General features: G+C 38.2%; 1 protein-coding gene across 1 annotated transcript in view; it reads right to left on the bottom strand.

The window, feature by feature from the left end:
• The window catches only part of pcsk2 (proprotein convertase subtilisin/kexin type 2), a 90,575-nt gene that overhangs the window by 49,494 nt on the left and 23,227 nt on the right, over window positions 1-17,854 (bottom strand). The window contains exon 2 of the mRNA NM_001097191.1: window positions 3,765-3,869. Within this exon, the coding sequence (NP_001090660.1) occupies window positions 3,765-3,869 (105 nt within the window). The remainder of the gene's footprint in view (window positions 1-3,764; window positions 3,870-17,854) is intronic.

Raw genomic sequence — 17,854 nt, 5'->3', positions numbered from 1 at the left:
GGTTTATTACTCAACGTTTCAGTCTCACACAGAAACCTTCATCTGGAGAGAAAAACAAACACTGCACTCCCTTCCCCCATGGGGGTTTGTTTTCTAAAAAAATAAACTCAATTATATAGGCACCCAAGGGCTGCCCCCCCACCCCAAAGCTGCCACCCTAGACACAAGCACCTGTTTGCCCTGGTGCACAATACAATTTGCTAAACAAAGAAAAAAAGTACCAGCACTTTAGGTGGCCATGCACGTTAAGTTCCGCTTGCTTGGCAAGGTCACCAAGTAAGTGGATCTTCTCCCGATATCCCCACCTACGGGTGGGCGATATCGAGAAAATGTAGGCTAATTCGATTGTTTGGCACTGGGACCAAACGATCGAATTCTAACGGCGGCAATGGCACAGTCAGTTTGGAGATCGCATCAATGAGCCGATGCGGCCCCTGATCCAACTGAATCTTTTAACCTGCCTGATCGATATCTGGCCAATTTCAGGCCAGATATCGGTCGGGTATGGCCGTCGTTTCTGCCCCTACACGGGCCGATAAGCTGCCAAATCAGCAGCTACAATCGGCCCGTGTATGGCCACCTTTAGATGACTTCACTGCAAAATAAACTCTATACGCAATGTAAGGGCATACATATATATATCAGCTTGTAGAACACAGAGCACTCATGGGACTTAAATCATGTGCAAAAATGTAATGGTGTAAGTCGATGTTTCGGTCCTACACAGAGGACCTTAATCAAGACAACCAGTTCCACAAATTGGTTGGTTTAGCAAACTGGTTGTGATGTCTTGATAAAGGTCCTCTGTGTAGGACCAAAATGTCAGTCAGTTACAGGAAGATTTGAGGTTATTATGGAGGAACTTGGAGAAAGGCTAAACCTTCAAAGGGGGCCTGACCAAGAGGTAAACCTTCAGTTGGGTTTAAGTCTGACAACCATTGATATAGACAGTACAGTAGTAGTGTTAGTACTGTACTAAAAAGTTATAGGTATAACAAGAGGTTTTATTGATTGGGTTTTTAAGGCAGGCAAGTTTCTACTCTATAAATATAAATGGGTTAAAGGGGAACTTTAGTAAGATAATGGGAAAAATAACTGCATAATGAATACTGAACAACTTTCCAATATACAATAATGAAGCATCCCAAATGACCTTATGTGTATTTGTATATTTTACTGCAATATGACGCAGGACCACAAAAAAAGTTGTGCTGCAAAATATGCACTGTTGCGGCAAAATAGCCGCAGTTGCATCTAAAAAGTTGCACGCGTCAAAAAAAGTTGTATTTCACTAATTTTCCTGAAGTTTGTTAAAATTTTTCGTCAAAGCATAATGGGACAAACGCTTCTAGGAAACCTGCCATTTCAACATGTCTTTAAATGGGCCTCATTGGAAAACCTAAATAACCGAAAAAAATAATTTGCCGTTTAAATGAATCAGTGGGAAAAAGTGATTGAACATGTGGCTAACAGCTGGCAATGCATTTATTTCTATAGGGAAGCACTGTTGGTTGAAACCACATCGATAGTATCTTACCAAAACAGTGTAGGCTTGGTGGGGGAAGCTAAATATGATATTTTTTATTTTTGGGTTAGTGGTGAAGGTTGAAGAGTTAGATATTATTATATACAGACTCATCAAGGACAGATAATCTCTTTGTCCCTAGCTCTAGTGTTGAGTCAGAGAATCCTTTTGTTATATGAAGCATTCACAACTGAACTTTTCTTACTTTCTATAAATATGATTTCTTATTTTTACTTTTGTCTTGCACTATAAGCACAGATTGAATACCATGAACAATTACCCTGTTTGGGATCTCACATACTATACACACTGACACACTATAAAACTTTCCTTTTACAAAATATATACCTGTATATATATATATACAACAGTGAAGAGATCCGCACTCACAGGACTTATAGAATTAATCTGGTGTTTATTGAGAAGACTAACGTCCATATATAGTATATATATATATATATATATATATATATATATATATATTTGTATATTTCATTATATTCACTTTAAAACGGAGGTATAAGCCTAGGAGGTATAATGCATATCTGATATGCCATAACTAGAATTTATCGATGATATTCCATTCTGTTTTAGAAACCATGAAGCAAAAGAACCATATTGGTTAGGGTGAGAAGGGCTGAAAGGAGCCAAATAGCCCTCCTGAAATGTAAGACAGGCAGAGAGCCTGGCTGTATTGGTGTTATTAAAGAAGCAGTTCTGGATGCATAGTTGGCCCCCAGCATATTAGATTGTAAGCTCTGCGGGGCAGGGACCTCCATCCTCTTGTGTCTTTGACTCTTAACTTATTGCAACTGTATTTATCTTGTATCTATCTGTATTTATTGTAATACTTTGTATTTATCTATTATCTTAATAATCCCCTGTTTGTATGAATGTATTCTACTGTACACACTGCGTACATAAGTAGCGCTTTATAAATAAAGATGTACATACATACATACATACATACATACATATTAAGGAGTCACTAGCATGTCTCCACCTACAATTTTTTTAAGAAAAGGTTGAAGCCTCTCATTTTTGGTTTAAGGCAGTATGTGCAGTATGTGTAGCATGGCATGTGAATACCTTCTGTTTGAAGAACACGTATTGCATCTCTAAACCAATATCATATCATATTTAACTACTAGATTTCAGTGACATTTTCCATCTACTATATACAGTAGCATGACTAGCAGCATAAATTATTGGCTGTATTTTGCCTTCATTATATATCTATTGTATAACATTTCTACTTGTGTGATATTTTGACAAGCTATGAAACAAGCAACTAAGATCTGAATGCCAAAATGATTGCTGTGTATAATTATCCTTTGAGTACCTAAAATATCACACTAAGGAATTTGATGAAATTATTAGTTATTATTAGAAAGCATATAGTAGTGCTTGCAATATTTCTGTAGTGCTAGATTTACATATACAGATCCTGTACTTTTTGTTACCAGGGTTGTATTTCGGTCAAGTGTTGCCCTAGGCAGCATGTGTTCGACATCACTTCCTATATGTGTGATGTCACTTGTCAAATGTATTGTGTGTTATCCCTGTGTGATTCACATATAAACTCTTTCACAAGTTGCTGTGCTGAGTATTCCCTGTGTGCCAACAATTCATTTAATATGAAGTGAATACAGCACTGGCAAGTGCAGGTAGTACTGTATTCATTTTTACTCCATTTTAGCATGCAAAGACCTGCATCCGTGGTGAAAAGTGCAGGATAGAGCAAATATGTGCTACAGTATGAAATGTTTTTGAAACTATTGTGTCATTGCAAATCAAGCTATAGCACTTATTAGTGCTGTGCAGGCTGGGCCAAAATCTGTGGGTTGGGCGGGTTTTTGTGGGTATTGGGCAGGTTCGGCCTCCCTTTCGTCCTCCCACAAACTTACTCTGCCTGGTTTACACCTCCGGCAGCCTGTATTTTTAGGCGCGCGCCTGCATGCCTCACCCCATTCGTGACATCATCATAGATGGGCGCTCGGGCGCGGAATATATAAATACAGGTGCCTTGCTAGGTGGGGTTGGGTGCAGGCAGGTTAGGGTTGGGTGCAAGTCAACAAAATGTCAACCTACTTCTTATCATTTATTGTAATTGTAACTAAGCAATACATAACAAAAAGCAAGTTATTCAATACCCTGTTGCTTCATTACCATGAAAGCATTTTAAACAAATGTATCAAGGAAGTTTAAAATGACAGCAAAACCAAAAGAAATCTCCTACCTTGGGATCCATGGCTAAATGTTTCTTTTTATTGACACTGCGCCGACTCCGCGATGTGGTTTTTCCATTTCCATAAAAATGGTATAAACTTTGGGTAAAGGGTAGCTGAGAACAAAACAAAAGAAAATAACATTAATTGACCCAATGTCAAAGAGTAGTCGCATTGTATATACCGCAGAATTGATACAGTAACTGCTTGCACACACAATTTAAGGCCAATGGCATACTTAGTGATATGTGATATTAGTGATTTGGGGCGTTTTGATTTTATTGTATTTTAGCAATTTAAAAAATGTGGTGGCAAAATGTTCAACATTGTCCTAGGGCAGGGGTGGCCAGACTTAGTCTGGTCGCGATCGACCGGACCAACGCAGAATGCGGAAGTGCGGCGTGCGTACATACGCATTCACGGAGCACTTCCGCATCCCCGGCTTGATCGTGGTCCGCCAGGAATCCTCGGGGATCAACTGGTGGACCGCGATCAACGTATTGGCCACCCCTGCCCTAGATATGAAGATGTTGGAAGAAATGACAGTGAGGCTCAGGGGGACAGTCCCCCAACATGATAAAGTATGGTTAAAATGAGACCATTTCATCTCCCAAAATTATACACCTCATATGAATAGATTTATGCAATAAGGGATATCACTTCACCCGTATTAATGTACGAGACTTGACACCCTCTCCTGGGAAACAGTACTGGCATTGTTATTGTTAATGTATAAAACTTGATTTGACTTTATATCATATGTATATCATTTGTTATTGATTACATTATTCACAGTATTGCTTTCTAAAGAAACAAAGTATGAAAAATAATGCTGTTAAAACCAAATAAAATTTAAGTTACAAAAAAAAAAAAAAGATTGCCCTAGGGCTCATTGCCCAAAAGGTTTCACAACTATCGTCTTAAAACATCTCAATCAGCGTTTTCCTTAAGGGGATCTGAAGAATGGATGATATATTGGGAAAACATTTAGTGGCAATATTAGGTGGGGGACCTTAAAGAGTGAGTTCAGGGATCTAGGCTCTAAAATTAAGCAAAGGTCCTCCAATGTAATTTTTTCGGAAATTTTGCCGGTGCCGCGTGCTAGTTTAGGGAGACAGCGGGAGCTTAGGGAGCTAAATGCGTGGCTAAAGTCTTGGTGTAGGAAGGAAGGGTTTGGGTTCCTAGAGCACTGGGCTGACTTTTCTTTGGGGTACAATCTATACAGCCCTGACGGATTGCACCTCAATGGAAGGGGGTCTACTGTGCTAGGGGAGAGAATGGTTAAGAGGCTGGAGGAGTGTTTAAACTAGACAAGGGGGGGGTTGGTAAGCTAGATTCTTATGGGAGAGCTAGTGTAGATGGGGCAGTGGGACCAGTAAAGGGTTGTGGGGGAGGAGTGAGGGGGGCATATAGTTTATCAGATAAGGAGCTTCCATTGTTACAAGGGAAACAGACTAATTTTCACCTTAGCTCTAACTGTCCTTTAGCTAATGTAAGCTGTAGAGGAAGAAGTAGTAATCTCCGCTGCATGCTGGCTAATGCGCGTAGCTTGTCGGGAAAAATAGGGGAGCTGCAGGCTATTGCATGTATTGAAAATTATGACTTAATTGGTATCACTGAGACCTGGTGGGATGAAAAATGCGACTGGGCAGTGAATTTAAATGGGTATACGCTTTTTAGGAGGGACAGAGGGATTAAAAAGGGTGGAGGGGTTTGTCTTTATGTAAAGTCAGATTTAAAGCCATGTAATAAAGACATTACCAATGAAAACGTTGAATCTCTTTGGGTAGAAATTTCAGTAGGGCTGAAGGTCACAAAGAAAATGATCATTGGTGTATGCTATAAACCACCCCGTATAGATGAGGGGGATGAGGCCCAGCTACTTTTGCAAATGGAGGAGGCTTCAAAATTGGGTCAAGTTGTTATTATGGGGGACTTTAATTATCCGGACATTGACTGGAGTAATGGGGTGGCTAAGTCAGAAAAAGCTAGTAGGTTTGTAAATATGCTAAATGACAACTTTTTATTTCAGGTGGTTCAAGAACCTACTCGGAATGAGTCTATTTTGGACCTGGTAATATCTAATAATACTGAACTTATCTCTAACATTTGTGTGGGTGAGCATTTGGGGAACAGTGATCACAACATGGTCTCCTTTGAGATAATGCTACAGAGACAGCTCTATAAGGGAGTAACTAAAACGCTCAATTTTAGACGTGCAGACTTTGCCAGTTTAAGGGCATCTCTGCAATGTGTCAACTGGGAAAGGCTTTTCATGGGGTTAGACACAGAAGGAAAATGGAACATCTTTAAAACATTGCTTTGCAGGTATACACAACAGTATATTCCCCTTGTAAGCAAGGAGAGGCATCGCAAAGCAAAACCCTTATGGCTGAATAAAAGAGTTAAGGTCGAGGTTGGTAATAAAAAACGTGCTTTTAAAGCATTCAAGTTAGCTGGGACAGCGGAAACTTTCATCAGGTACAAGGAAGCAAATAAAGCATGCAAAAAAGCTATCAGGCAAGCTAAAATAGAGATGGAAAGGGATATTGCAGCTAGGAGTAAAAAGAATCCAAAATTATTTTTTAATTATGTGAATAGTAAAAAAATGAAGCAAGAAGGGGTGGGAACTTTATTATCACGGGGAGGTACGTTGGTTGATGAGAACGGGGAAAAAGCTGAAATTTTGAACTCTTATTTTTCATCTGTCTATACATCTGAGGAGCCAGATAATGAAGGCTTCCCTTTTAATATACCCAGTGCTAGTAATTTAGCTACTGGCGCATGGGTCACTCAGGAGGAAATTCAAAAGAGACTTGAACATGTAAAGGTAAACAAAGGTCCAGGACCGGATGGGATTCATCCCAGGGTATTAAATGAGCTGAGCGCTGTGATTGCCAAGCCTCTTCACATAATTTTTCAGGATTCATTGAGGTTTGGCATGGTGCCGAGAGACTGGCGGATTGCTAATGTGGTGCCGTTATTTAAAAAGGGATCTCGTTCTCAGCCTGAAAACTATAGGCCTGTTAGTCTGACATCAGTAGTAGGAAAGCTTCTGGAAGGGGTAATAAGGGATAGGATAGTTGAATACATTGCAGTTCACAATACTATTAGTTTGTGCCAGCATGGTTTTATGCGTAACAGATCTTGCCAGACTAATTTAGTTGCCTTTTATGAGGAGGTGAGCAGGAACCTTGATGCTGGAATGGCAGTTGATGTCATCTACTTAGATTTTGCTAAAGCGTTTGATACAGTACCGCACAGAAGGTTAATGATCAAATTGAGGAATATTGGCCTAGAACATAATATTTGTAATTGGATAGAAAACTGGCTGAAGGATAGAGTACAAAGAGTGGTGGTAAATGGAACATTTTCTAATTGGGCCAGTGTGGTTAGTGGAGTACCGCAGGGGTCAGTCCTTGGTCCTTTGCTTTTTAACTTGTTTATTAATGACCTGGAGGTGGGCATAGACAGTACTGTTTCTATTTTTGCTGATGACACTAAATTGTGCAAAACTATAAGTTCCATGCAGGATGCTGCCGCTTTGCAGAGCGATTTGACAAAATTGGAAAACTGGGCAGCAAACTGGAAAATGAGGTTCAATGTTGATAAGTGCAAAGTTATGCACTTTGGTAGGAATAATATAAACGCAAACTATCTACTGAATGGTAGTGTGTTGGGGGCATCCTTAATGGAGAAGGATCTAGGGGTTTTTGTAGATCACAAGTTGTCTAATTCCAGGCAGTGTCATTCTGTGGCTACTACAGCAAATAAAGTGCTGTCTTGTATAAAAAAGGGCATTGACTCAAGGGATGAGAACATATTTTTGCCGCTTTATAGGTCCCTGGTAAGGCCTCACCTTGAGTATGCAGTGCAGTTTTGGGCTCCAGTCCTTAAGAAGGATATTAATGAGCTGGAGAGAGTGCAGAGACGTGCAACTAAACTGGTAAAGGGGATGGAAGATTTAAGCTATGAGGTTAGACTGTCGAGGTTGGGGTTGTTTTCTCTGGAAAAGAGGCGCTTGCGAGGGGACATGATTACTCTGTACAAGTACATTAGAGGGGATTATAGGCAGATAGGGGATGTTCTTTTTTCCCATAAAAACAATCAGCGCACCAGAGGTCACCCCTATAGATTAGAGGAACAGAGCTTCCATTTGAAGCAGCGTAGGTGGTTTTTCACGGTGAGGGCAGTGAGGCTGTGGAATGCCCTTCCTAGTGATGTGGTAATGGCAGACTCTGTTAATGCCTTTAAGAGGGGCCTGGATGAGTTTTTGAACAAGCAGAATATCCAAGGCTATTGTGATACTAATATCTACAGTTAGTATTACTGGTTGTATATATATAGTTTATGTATGTGAGTGTATAGATTGGTTAGTATAGGTTGTGTGCTGGGTTTACTCGGATGGGTTGAACTTGATGGACAATGGTCTTTTTTCAACCCTATGTAACTATGTAACTATGTAACTATGTAATATTCAAATTCCTTTTAGCGCTGCTATTTTTACTTTAGTATCTGTACCTAGACATGGCACTTAAAAATGTGAATGCATTCACCCCTGGCAAAAAAGTAATAGTTCTGAAAATGATGGTACTAAATTATCACAGATCATTAAACCTGCCATGAAGCATGACTTTTAATGTGTCTGTAATTTGTATGACTTATTTGTTGCCATCACACTGCTTCCTGTCATATTAACTAGAATGAATAGAGTGACATTGGCCTGTGGCATTTAATAACTTCATGGAATTATTGTTGCATTGCATTTGCGAGTCTCAGTTCAACTGCAAACACAGAGCATGGTTCAAAGGGGCCTTTGGTTTTGTTATTGAAGGTGGAAAGAACAAGAACATTGAACAAGATAAATAGCTATTGCTATAGTGCAAGCAAGCCTCTTCAGCTTTTAGATTAATGTTCTGTATAACAGCTCACATCCTTTTCATAATGGGACATATCTGCCTTCAGCCTATCAAGAATACACATTATCCCGCCCTGAAATGCAATGCAGTATAAAAATCATTTTCTTTGCTTCTTCCTCTCTCGCTGGGTTTTTGAATTCGCTTCTCGCTCTAATTAAAAACTGTGTGAATGTACACATTCGAAAGAGGTAAGCTTACCCATTTATTAAACATATTTGTGAGCTAATATAACTTGCCATTGTGTGCATGTACCATTGACAAGTAGGAAGATTACCCATTTGTTAAACATATTTTGAACTAATGTATCTTGTAACTGGTCATTTTAATTGCTTTTGTTATGTTCATCAGTAAAGGGAGCCTAAAGAAGCTGTAGGAAGTCAAGTTGGGGACGTGGAAGACAAACTGTGATAGTTGTCATTGAACATAATTGTAATGCATTAGTAGAAGAAGCTTAATGCAGCAACATTTCGGGGCACATTTACTAATCCACCAGGTTGGAGCTGCAGAGTGCCATTGAGTCCTATGGGAGGCTTCCAAAATCATGCAAAGTCTGAAAGGTTTGCCTGCCGTTTACGAGCGCTCAAAACGAAAAAGTTGCAACAATATACTGTACGAGCAAATCGTAACGGCTATGAAAAAGTTGCGACAATTCGAGCAAGTCGTAACGGCTACGAAAAAGTCATAACAGTGACGAAAAAATCGCAAAAAATACGAAAAAGTTGCAAAATGTTTGTTTCCAATCTGAATTTTTCCCATTCGGATTCGGATTCGGATTCGGATTCGTGGATTAGTAAATCAGCCCCTTAGTGTAAAAGGAGTTGTTAAGCTAGCGTCCAAACAAAAAGGCCATGTATTTGGATTTATAATGAAAAATGTGCAATTATGAGTAAATAACTATCATTGGCAAGGGCCCATGTAGAGTATTTTCTAAATATGGTAAGATAAAGAGATGTAGACTTCCAATAGCAATAATGGTACTGATGATAATGGATTGCTGCATAATAGATGCTTTACATTACATATGGCATACTATGGGGCAGAGTTATGAAAATGTCAGATTAGAGTATACCAAAGAATAAGTGGCCCACTTTTATCCATTCCTATGGGATTTTTTCGAAGCATCAAATGGTGAACTCTAACTTTCACCCACTAATAAATTACCTTCTAAAAATCCCATAGGAATGAATAGAAAGTGGGTAAATGTTTTCTGTGGTAAATAGTGATGAGCAAATTTTTTCGCCAGGCATGGGTTTGCAGCGAATTTCTGCATTTCGCCATTGGCGAATTGTTTTGCAAAACTTCTGTGAAATTTGCAGCAGAAATTTTTTTGTCACACGTCAAATTGGGTTGCGTCAAAAAGGGTGTGGTCACTGCAAAATTGGGCGTGGTCGCGGCAAAAAACCGTGAGTGCCAAAAAAAAATAGACGGGGCGACAATAAAAATAGACGCGGGCAACAAAATTGGCGCGGGCGACAAATAAACACGCCACAAGTGCGTATCGCGTATTTTTAGGGACAGATTCGCTCATCACTACTGGTAAACTCTACTCTCTTATTTTGATAAATCTGCCCCTACAGTAGTAACTACTAATACTTATATGATGCTGACAGCATTTTCAGGAATGACTACAAACATCATTTTTTTTTTAACATTTTCACTGAATTACTTTTTAGAATCCATTATATTTTGTAAATGGATGACACTTTACTGTTTTATTGTCTGTAGTGTAAAATATTCATTTGTGAAACATTCAATATTTTTCTTTATTTCTTCAGTTGGATTTTTTTTTTATCCCTCCCACGGCTTTACTCAAACAGTATCATCAGAAGAAATTCAAATTGAGTACTTTATTTTTTATCTGTGGAAAGTGTTTGGAGGGTCCTTCAGTCTGAATGGTAGAAAGATTACTATGGAGGAATACAGTATATCATTAAAATAGTAATTAAAGGAAAACTATACCCCCAGAGTGAATACATAACCAACCGATAATCTATATTATGTTACCTATTAAAGAATCTCACCAAACTTAAATATATATCAGTAAATATTGCCTTTTTGCATCCTTTCCCTTGAGCCGCCATTTAGTGATGGGCTGTGTGCTCCCTCAGAGATCACATGACAGGAAATAATGCAGCTCTAACTGTAACAGGAAGTAGTGTGGAGGTAAAAGGCAGAACTCTGTTCATTCATTGGCTGATGTGGCCTAGCATGTATGTGTGCCTTGGCTTGTTTGTGTGCACTGTGAATCCTATGATCCCAGGAGGCGGCCCTAAATTCTTAAAATGGCAATTTTCTATTTAGGAGTACCCAATGGCACATACTGCTAAAAATTAAGAAATTGTTTCTTTAGATGAAGCAGGGTTTTACATATAAGCTTGTATATGCAATTTATTTTTATAGAGACCTACATTGTTTGGGGGTAGTTTTCCTTTAATAGGTTGTATTTGTGTATCTATGTGCAATATAATGTATTAGTATTTATTTATTTTAAAAATGTTAATGGAAATACAGTACCAATATGTACACCCAAGTATCTGGGTGGGAATTTCAACTCTCTACATTTAGAAACTCAAAGGACAACCCCAAAGGGTGTTTCCCTGAATAATAAAAAAAAAACTAGTGTGCATAAAGTCCTTATATAATATTGAAAAGAACAAAGTTTAGCCCTCCGAAAACCATGTTAGTGAGAGACTCAGAACAATATATCATTAATTTAGTAAATTTCAATATATGCAGATTTCGCTATGATAAAATGATGAATAGGTTTAACAGAACAATATAGGAATGTGAGAGTTTGTTTCCAACTACTACCTGTCTTTAATTATAGCAATTATACTGTATTGTGCAGAAAAGATCCAGTCCTCATTATATTTTGCTTAGCTCAATTGTCGCCAAGCAACACACATTGATGCTGCCCTTTAATTTCCTGGTGGTAGCTTTTGGTAAGCTTCTATCATTTATCATTTTCTCCTACAGACAAGATTTAAACTGTGTCTTTCCATCTGACTAATAAGGCATCTCATGTTGCTATCTCTTCATTTAGCTGAGAGCATTGTGCAAGGCCTACATTACATTCACTGGCATGCTGTCAATTCAACTCAGTTATAGCTAGAAAATATTTTTTTAATAATAAATGATAAGCTTATTTTGTGCTGTGGAATACTTTTCACGTGTGGCCTTCTTTGGTTATTTTGTTGAATGCATATCTTTTTTATTCTATCTCTATACCATATTATTCCAGAATCATTAATCCATCCCATTGGAGGTGTGGGTGCATGTAGTGTTGGGTCATAGACATTCAGATGGGAGTTGTTTTAGCTCTTTGTCCCTTGTACGTATGCCAACATTAATTTCTGTGTCTACCCAAAGTTTTTTTCAGGGCTAGTCTATCTGCATAAACATTATAGGCTGTTGTTTGCAAAGTCTGTGTGGATAGCTATCATCACTCTTAGAAGATATTGATTGTCCAGTCAATAACTGGGACATATGGTTGCAACTTGAGCTTAAGGGCTCTGGCACACGGTGGGATGGCACACGCGGCGGCGCGATTTCGCGCAAATTGCCGAAGTTGCCTCGCGAGGTGTGCCATCCCACCAGCGACTTACATTTTCGCCGGTGGGATGGCAGGTGAAGGCAACTCGGGGAGATTAGTCGCCCGCGAACAGGGAGTTTTGTCGCGGGCGACTAATCTCCCCGTGTGCCAGAGCCCTAAAGGAAAAGTAACACCAAAACAAATAAAAGTGTAGTTAAGTTAAGTTGGTACTTACAGTATTCAGTATTTGCTTCAGAAAGACTATTATAGTTACATAAACAAGCTGCTGTGTAGCCATGGGGGCAGCTATTTTAGCTAAAAAAGGAGAAAAGGCACAAATGACAGATAACAGATAAGCTCTGTAGAAAACAATGGATTTAGTTCTTTCACGGGTTGATTAAAAGGGTTCTAATTCCATTTATGGCTCTCTACAAGACTACAGACTGAAAACCTTGATCATATAAAATTGGACATTTGTTGTCAAGAAATTGTTTTTTCCTAGGGTCTAGATCAGGGATCCCCAACCTTTTTTCCCCGTGAGCCACACTCAAATGTAAAAAGAGTTGGGGAGCAACACAAGAATGAAAAATGTTCATGAGGGTGCCAAATAAGGGCCGTGATTGCCTATTTGGTAGATCTAATGTGGACTGGCAGCCTAAATGAGGCTCTGTTTGGCAGTACTACTGGTTTTTATCCAATCAAAATTTGCCTGAAGCCAGGAATTCAAAAATAAGCACCTGATTTGGGGGCACTGAGAGCAACATCCAAGGGGTTGAGGAGCAACATGTTGCTCACGAACCACTGGTTGGGGATCACTGGTCTAGATCAACAGATGGAAACATTAAATGTAAAAAAAATACTTGCACTTTGACTGGCCCTTTAAGCTTATCACAAGCACAATATGCCACAAGAATGCTATGCATTATACAGTGGCAATAGCAATGCCCTAGGGTTTCCCCTAGTAATTATATTAACTGAAGGTAAGCCATGTGTGAATTAGTTCTAAGACTGTTCTGATAAAGATGCCTACAGATTTTGGCTACAGATTTTTCATACTAAATTATTAGTACATTTAATTTTCAGGGTTAAAACTGTTTGGTTTTATGCCATTAGAAATAGGTAGCTGTTCTATGAAGACACTTAAAGCTATAGGAGATTGTGTGTTTTTTCTTGTGTTTTTTTTTTTAATAATCTCTCTTTTATTATATTTTTCAATTAAGAATTGAACAATAAAAAAAGAAACAAGGTGGGGGATGTGGGTAGTTACAGGGCTTGCAATACGATACATCATATGTTATCACATCTTTCCTTGAGTCAGTGTTAACAACAAGCTATTACTGTTTAAAGACAGTAGGGGTATTCAATAAAATAGGTCACATTCAGTCGTACATGTCAATATATATAACAGGCAGTATTTACACCTTCAGCTGGATTGCATTTAACCAGGGGTTCCAAGTGTCCCAGTATTGAGTTGTTTTGTTATAGTTATATGATGTGTTTATGAAGGTTCAGTCTTGATCTTTTTAGTGATCTTTTGCTCTAATGTTGTAAAGAAATAAAGAATCCAGCTGGTTATACAGCAATAGGGCCCATTATCCAGAATGCTCAGGATATAGAATGCTCAGGATAAAACTATTTTGTAATTTGGATACCCATACCTTATACATTATATTAAAAAAACATTAAAACATTAAATTCACCCAATAAGATTGTTTCAACCAGTATGTCTGCCTTGCACCACTGGGGTCCTGCGTTCCATCCCAGCCAGGGCACTATCTGCAAGGAGTTTGTATGTTCTCCCTGCATCTGTGTGAGTTTTTCTTCAGGTACTCTGGTTTCCTCCCATACTCAAAAAACATACAGGTGGGGTAATTAGTTTCTGACTAAACTGACCATAGTGTGTGAATGCGATAGAGACCTTAGATTGTAAGCTCCTTTGGGACAGGGACAAATATGCTGTAAAGTGCTGTGGAAATGTTTGGCTCTATATAAATAACTGGAAATAAATAAAATAAATAAACCCCAATAAGGATTAATTGTACCTTAGTTGGGATCACGTACAAAGTACTGTTTTGTTACTACAGGTATAGGATCCCTTATCCGGAAACCCGTTATCCAGAAAGCTCCGAATTACGGAATGCCCGTCTCCCATAGACTCCATTTTAATCAAATAAGTCAGAATTTTAAAACTGATTTCCTTTTTCTCTGTACTAATAAAACAGTACCTTGTAATTGATCCCAACTAAGATATAAATAATCCTTATTGGATGCAAAACAATCCCATATGGTTTAATTAATTTTTTATTGATTCTTTAGTAGACTTAAGGTATGGAGATCCAAATTACAGAAAGACCCCTTATCCGGAATACCCTTGGTCCCGAGCATTCTGGATAATGGGTCCTATACCTGTACAGAGAAAAAGGAAATAAAATTTAAAAATCTGAATTATTTGATTAAATGGAGTCTATGGGAGATAGGCTTCCCGTAATTCAGAACTTTCGGGATAACTGCAATTGTATATTATGACATGTACATATAGTTTGTTATAATTTCATACATATTTGTTCTTCTAAAAAAAGCTTTCACAAATATATTTCAAATTGCCCTTCAATAGCCAGGTATTGTATAGGAAGACAAGCATTCTTGTGTGAAGAATCAGGTTACAATTGTTTTCTTTGTTTTTTTCTAAATGGCCAATATGCAACACAATGTGAGTCATTAACTAAATGCAGACAGCCCTTAGTGCACCGTGACTGTGCCAGTCATTTAACCTTGTAGTAATGGATACTGCCAGTTCATTTGCAAGCAAAACCTCATTACAGTGTACAAAAGACCTTTAGCCTGAGAGATCCAGGAACAAGTCTCCTTGTATACGGATTCCATTTACAGTAACCTCTCCTCTCAAAAATAAAGAAAAGTAGAATATGCAAGTATGGGCAGTTATTTAAATAAGAAAATGGATTTGAATTAAAGTGAGGAGGGAAGGTTAAATCAGAAAATACAGGTAAATATAAGTGAAAATAAATAAATAAGCTGACACTATTATACTGGAGCTAAATACAGAGTATCATAAGAAAGTGCTAATGCATTTAGTACTTGTCAGACGAGATGAGTCAACCTCTCGATTTCTTTAGCCGGTACATTCAGTGTTGAGTTTTGAAAACATTTTAACCCACACCTCTTGAAACACTCGTTTTCCATTTGTAATGTTATTAATAGATAAAGAACAGAAAGTTTTGCAGTGGCTTTTAGCGATGAGCGAATCTGTCCTGTTTTGTTTCAGCAAAATGTTTGCGATTCTGCTGAAAAATTGGTGAAACAGTGAAAAATTTGCGAAATGGGGCTTTTTTGATGTTTGTCATTTTTTTCATGCAAGTGCGACTTTTTTTACCATGACTTATTTGATGCGCCTGTGACTTTTTTACGCAACAACGACTTTTTCGCTGCGAATCCATACCTGGTGAAAAATTTGCCAGTAAAAAAAAAAGTTAAACTAGGTGGGCGATTTACTAATCCACCAACAGTCCGAAGGCGTCAGAATGCGTTTTGTTCGTAATGATGGGTATTTTTGCAACTTTTTCATCGCCGTCGTGACTTTTTCGTATGTTCTGCAACTTTTTCGACGCCATCGTGACTTTTCCGCATATTTTCTGCGACTTTTTCGTCGCCGCCGCGAAAAAATCAAATTGGTTTTTCCGCCGTTTACAATCGCTCAATACGAAAAAATTGCAACGGCGACAAAATAGTTGCGCAAAATACGATAAAGTCGCGGCGGCGACGAAAAAGTCGCGACAAATACGAAAAAGTCGCAACGGTGACGAAAAGAATTTTTCCCTTTCGGGATTCGGATTCGTGAATTAGTAAATCTCCCCCTAAGTATATATTTTTAATTATAGCTATAGGCAAAATAAGGGGTAGATTTAATAACATTTGAATTCGAGTTTTTTTCCTAGATTCAATTTTTTTCTTTAAAACTCATGAATCAATGAGTCTGAGGTTTAATAAGTACAAAAAACTAAAAAAATTGAATGTAAAAATTTGGCGTCTAAAAGTAATCGAGTTCATGTAGAAGTCAATGGGAGTTTTAATAGCAAAATTCAAGCACTTTTTACAATTTTATCAAAACTTTTTGAAAGTTGATAGACATCGAAAATGACGAGCAGAACATTGTTCTATGTCGATTTTTTTTTCATACAATAAGGGATCAATTTTTTGAGATTCAAGTTGTTAATTAATAAGTGCACATTCAAGTTTGATGAGTTTTCCAGGTTTAAAAGCAAACTCAAAAATGTACAAATTTAAATTTTGATAAATAGCCTCCCTATGTGGCCTCTCTATCATCTAACCATAAAGCACCACACAACATTTTTTTGTAGAATTTTGCCTATCACAGAGGAATACATACACTGGTTTTATTAAATCTATCTATAAAGGCAATGAGCAAATTTAGTGTAATTTCCTTGTGATATTCCTGTAGTTTTCCAATACAATCTGTTCAGGGTTGGATCCTCAGATATAGAGGTAGAAACAATAGAAATTCTACCTTCACCTGGCGCCCTTCAACCCTATCAAAATATTTTAACTCGCCCGATTGACAAGACGATATCTGATGCTCCTGCGATATTGTCTCGTTGATCCGCTATCATAGGAAACAAGGTTTCGTACGTTACAATTGGTGCGTGTATGGCCAGTCTAAGGCATAGAGGAAGGCAATAAATAATTGACAGATGAGATTTTTAATTGGCTTTTGATTGAGGGGTCCCGTTTAAGAAGGCATCATCATGTTATAGGAAGCCTTGGAGATGGAAGGTCTATCCTGAAAAATCTATAGAGTTTGAGGTGTTTAGCCTTCACTAGTAACAATGCTAGGAATCATTGGGGCCGATTCACTAAAGGTCGATAAAATGAGTGCTATTTATAGCATGCGTTAAAAATGTTATTGCTTCTTATTTTTTGCGACTTAACGCTCGATTCACTAAAAGGACACTTGTCATAATTAAGAAGCAATGTTCTTGGCATTATTTATCTCGCAATGACATATTTTCAAGCGATATATTACACAGCGCGCAACATATTACGCAGCACATGATATTTTACGCAGTACTCGATATATTACGCGCGTAACCATTACTTTCTGGAAACTACCGTTCTGAAAATGCCCATTTTCCTGCAAACTGGCGGCTGCATCACTCTAGGGCCAACACAGACTTGAATAAATCCCACTGCAAAGTCCATGTTGTGTTGCCAAAAGCTCACGAACCACAATTTTCTTTAAGTACCGCCTGCTCCAAGTAGGTGTTATTATTCGCACTGCAACTTTTTCTAAAGTTGGATCAAAAAAAGGATCCTCCAGGGAAGGGACGGAACATGTGCCATTGACATCTACATGATCTCGGCAAGTTTTAGTTGGCGAATTGTTGAATTCAAATTTTTAGCTGTTTTGACGCGTAGTAAAAGTCGCAACTTTTTTCTGCGACTTTTAGAGCTAAAAATCTGAATCGGAAAAAAAAATCCAATGGTTAGTAAATTGCCCCCAAAGTTCCTGTCAGTTATCAATTAAACACCAGGTTCTTCAAATAATCAAAAAATGTGCAACAGCTCTCAAAAGTATGAGCCCAATACATAGAAATCCCTTAGTACTAAGACACAC

This window comes from Xenopus tropicalis, chromosome 5, assembly GCF_000004195.4.
Source record: "Xenopus tropicalis strain Nigerian chromosome 5, UCB_Xtro_10.0, whole genome shotgun sequence".
Taxonomy (NCBI): Eukaryota; Metazoa; Chordata; class Amphibia; order Anura; family Pipidae; genus Xenopus; species Xenopus tropicalis.
This window is presented reverse-complemented; position numbering and strand designations above follow the sequence as displayed.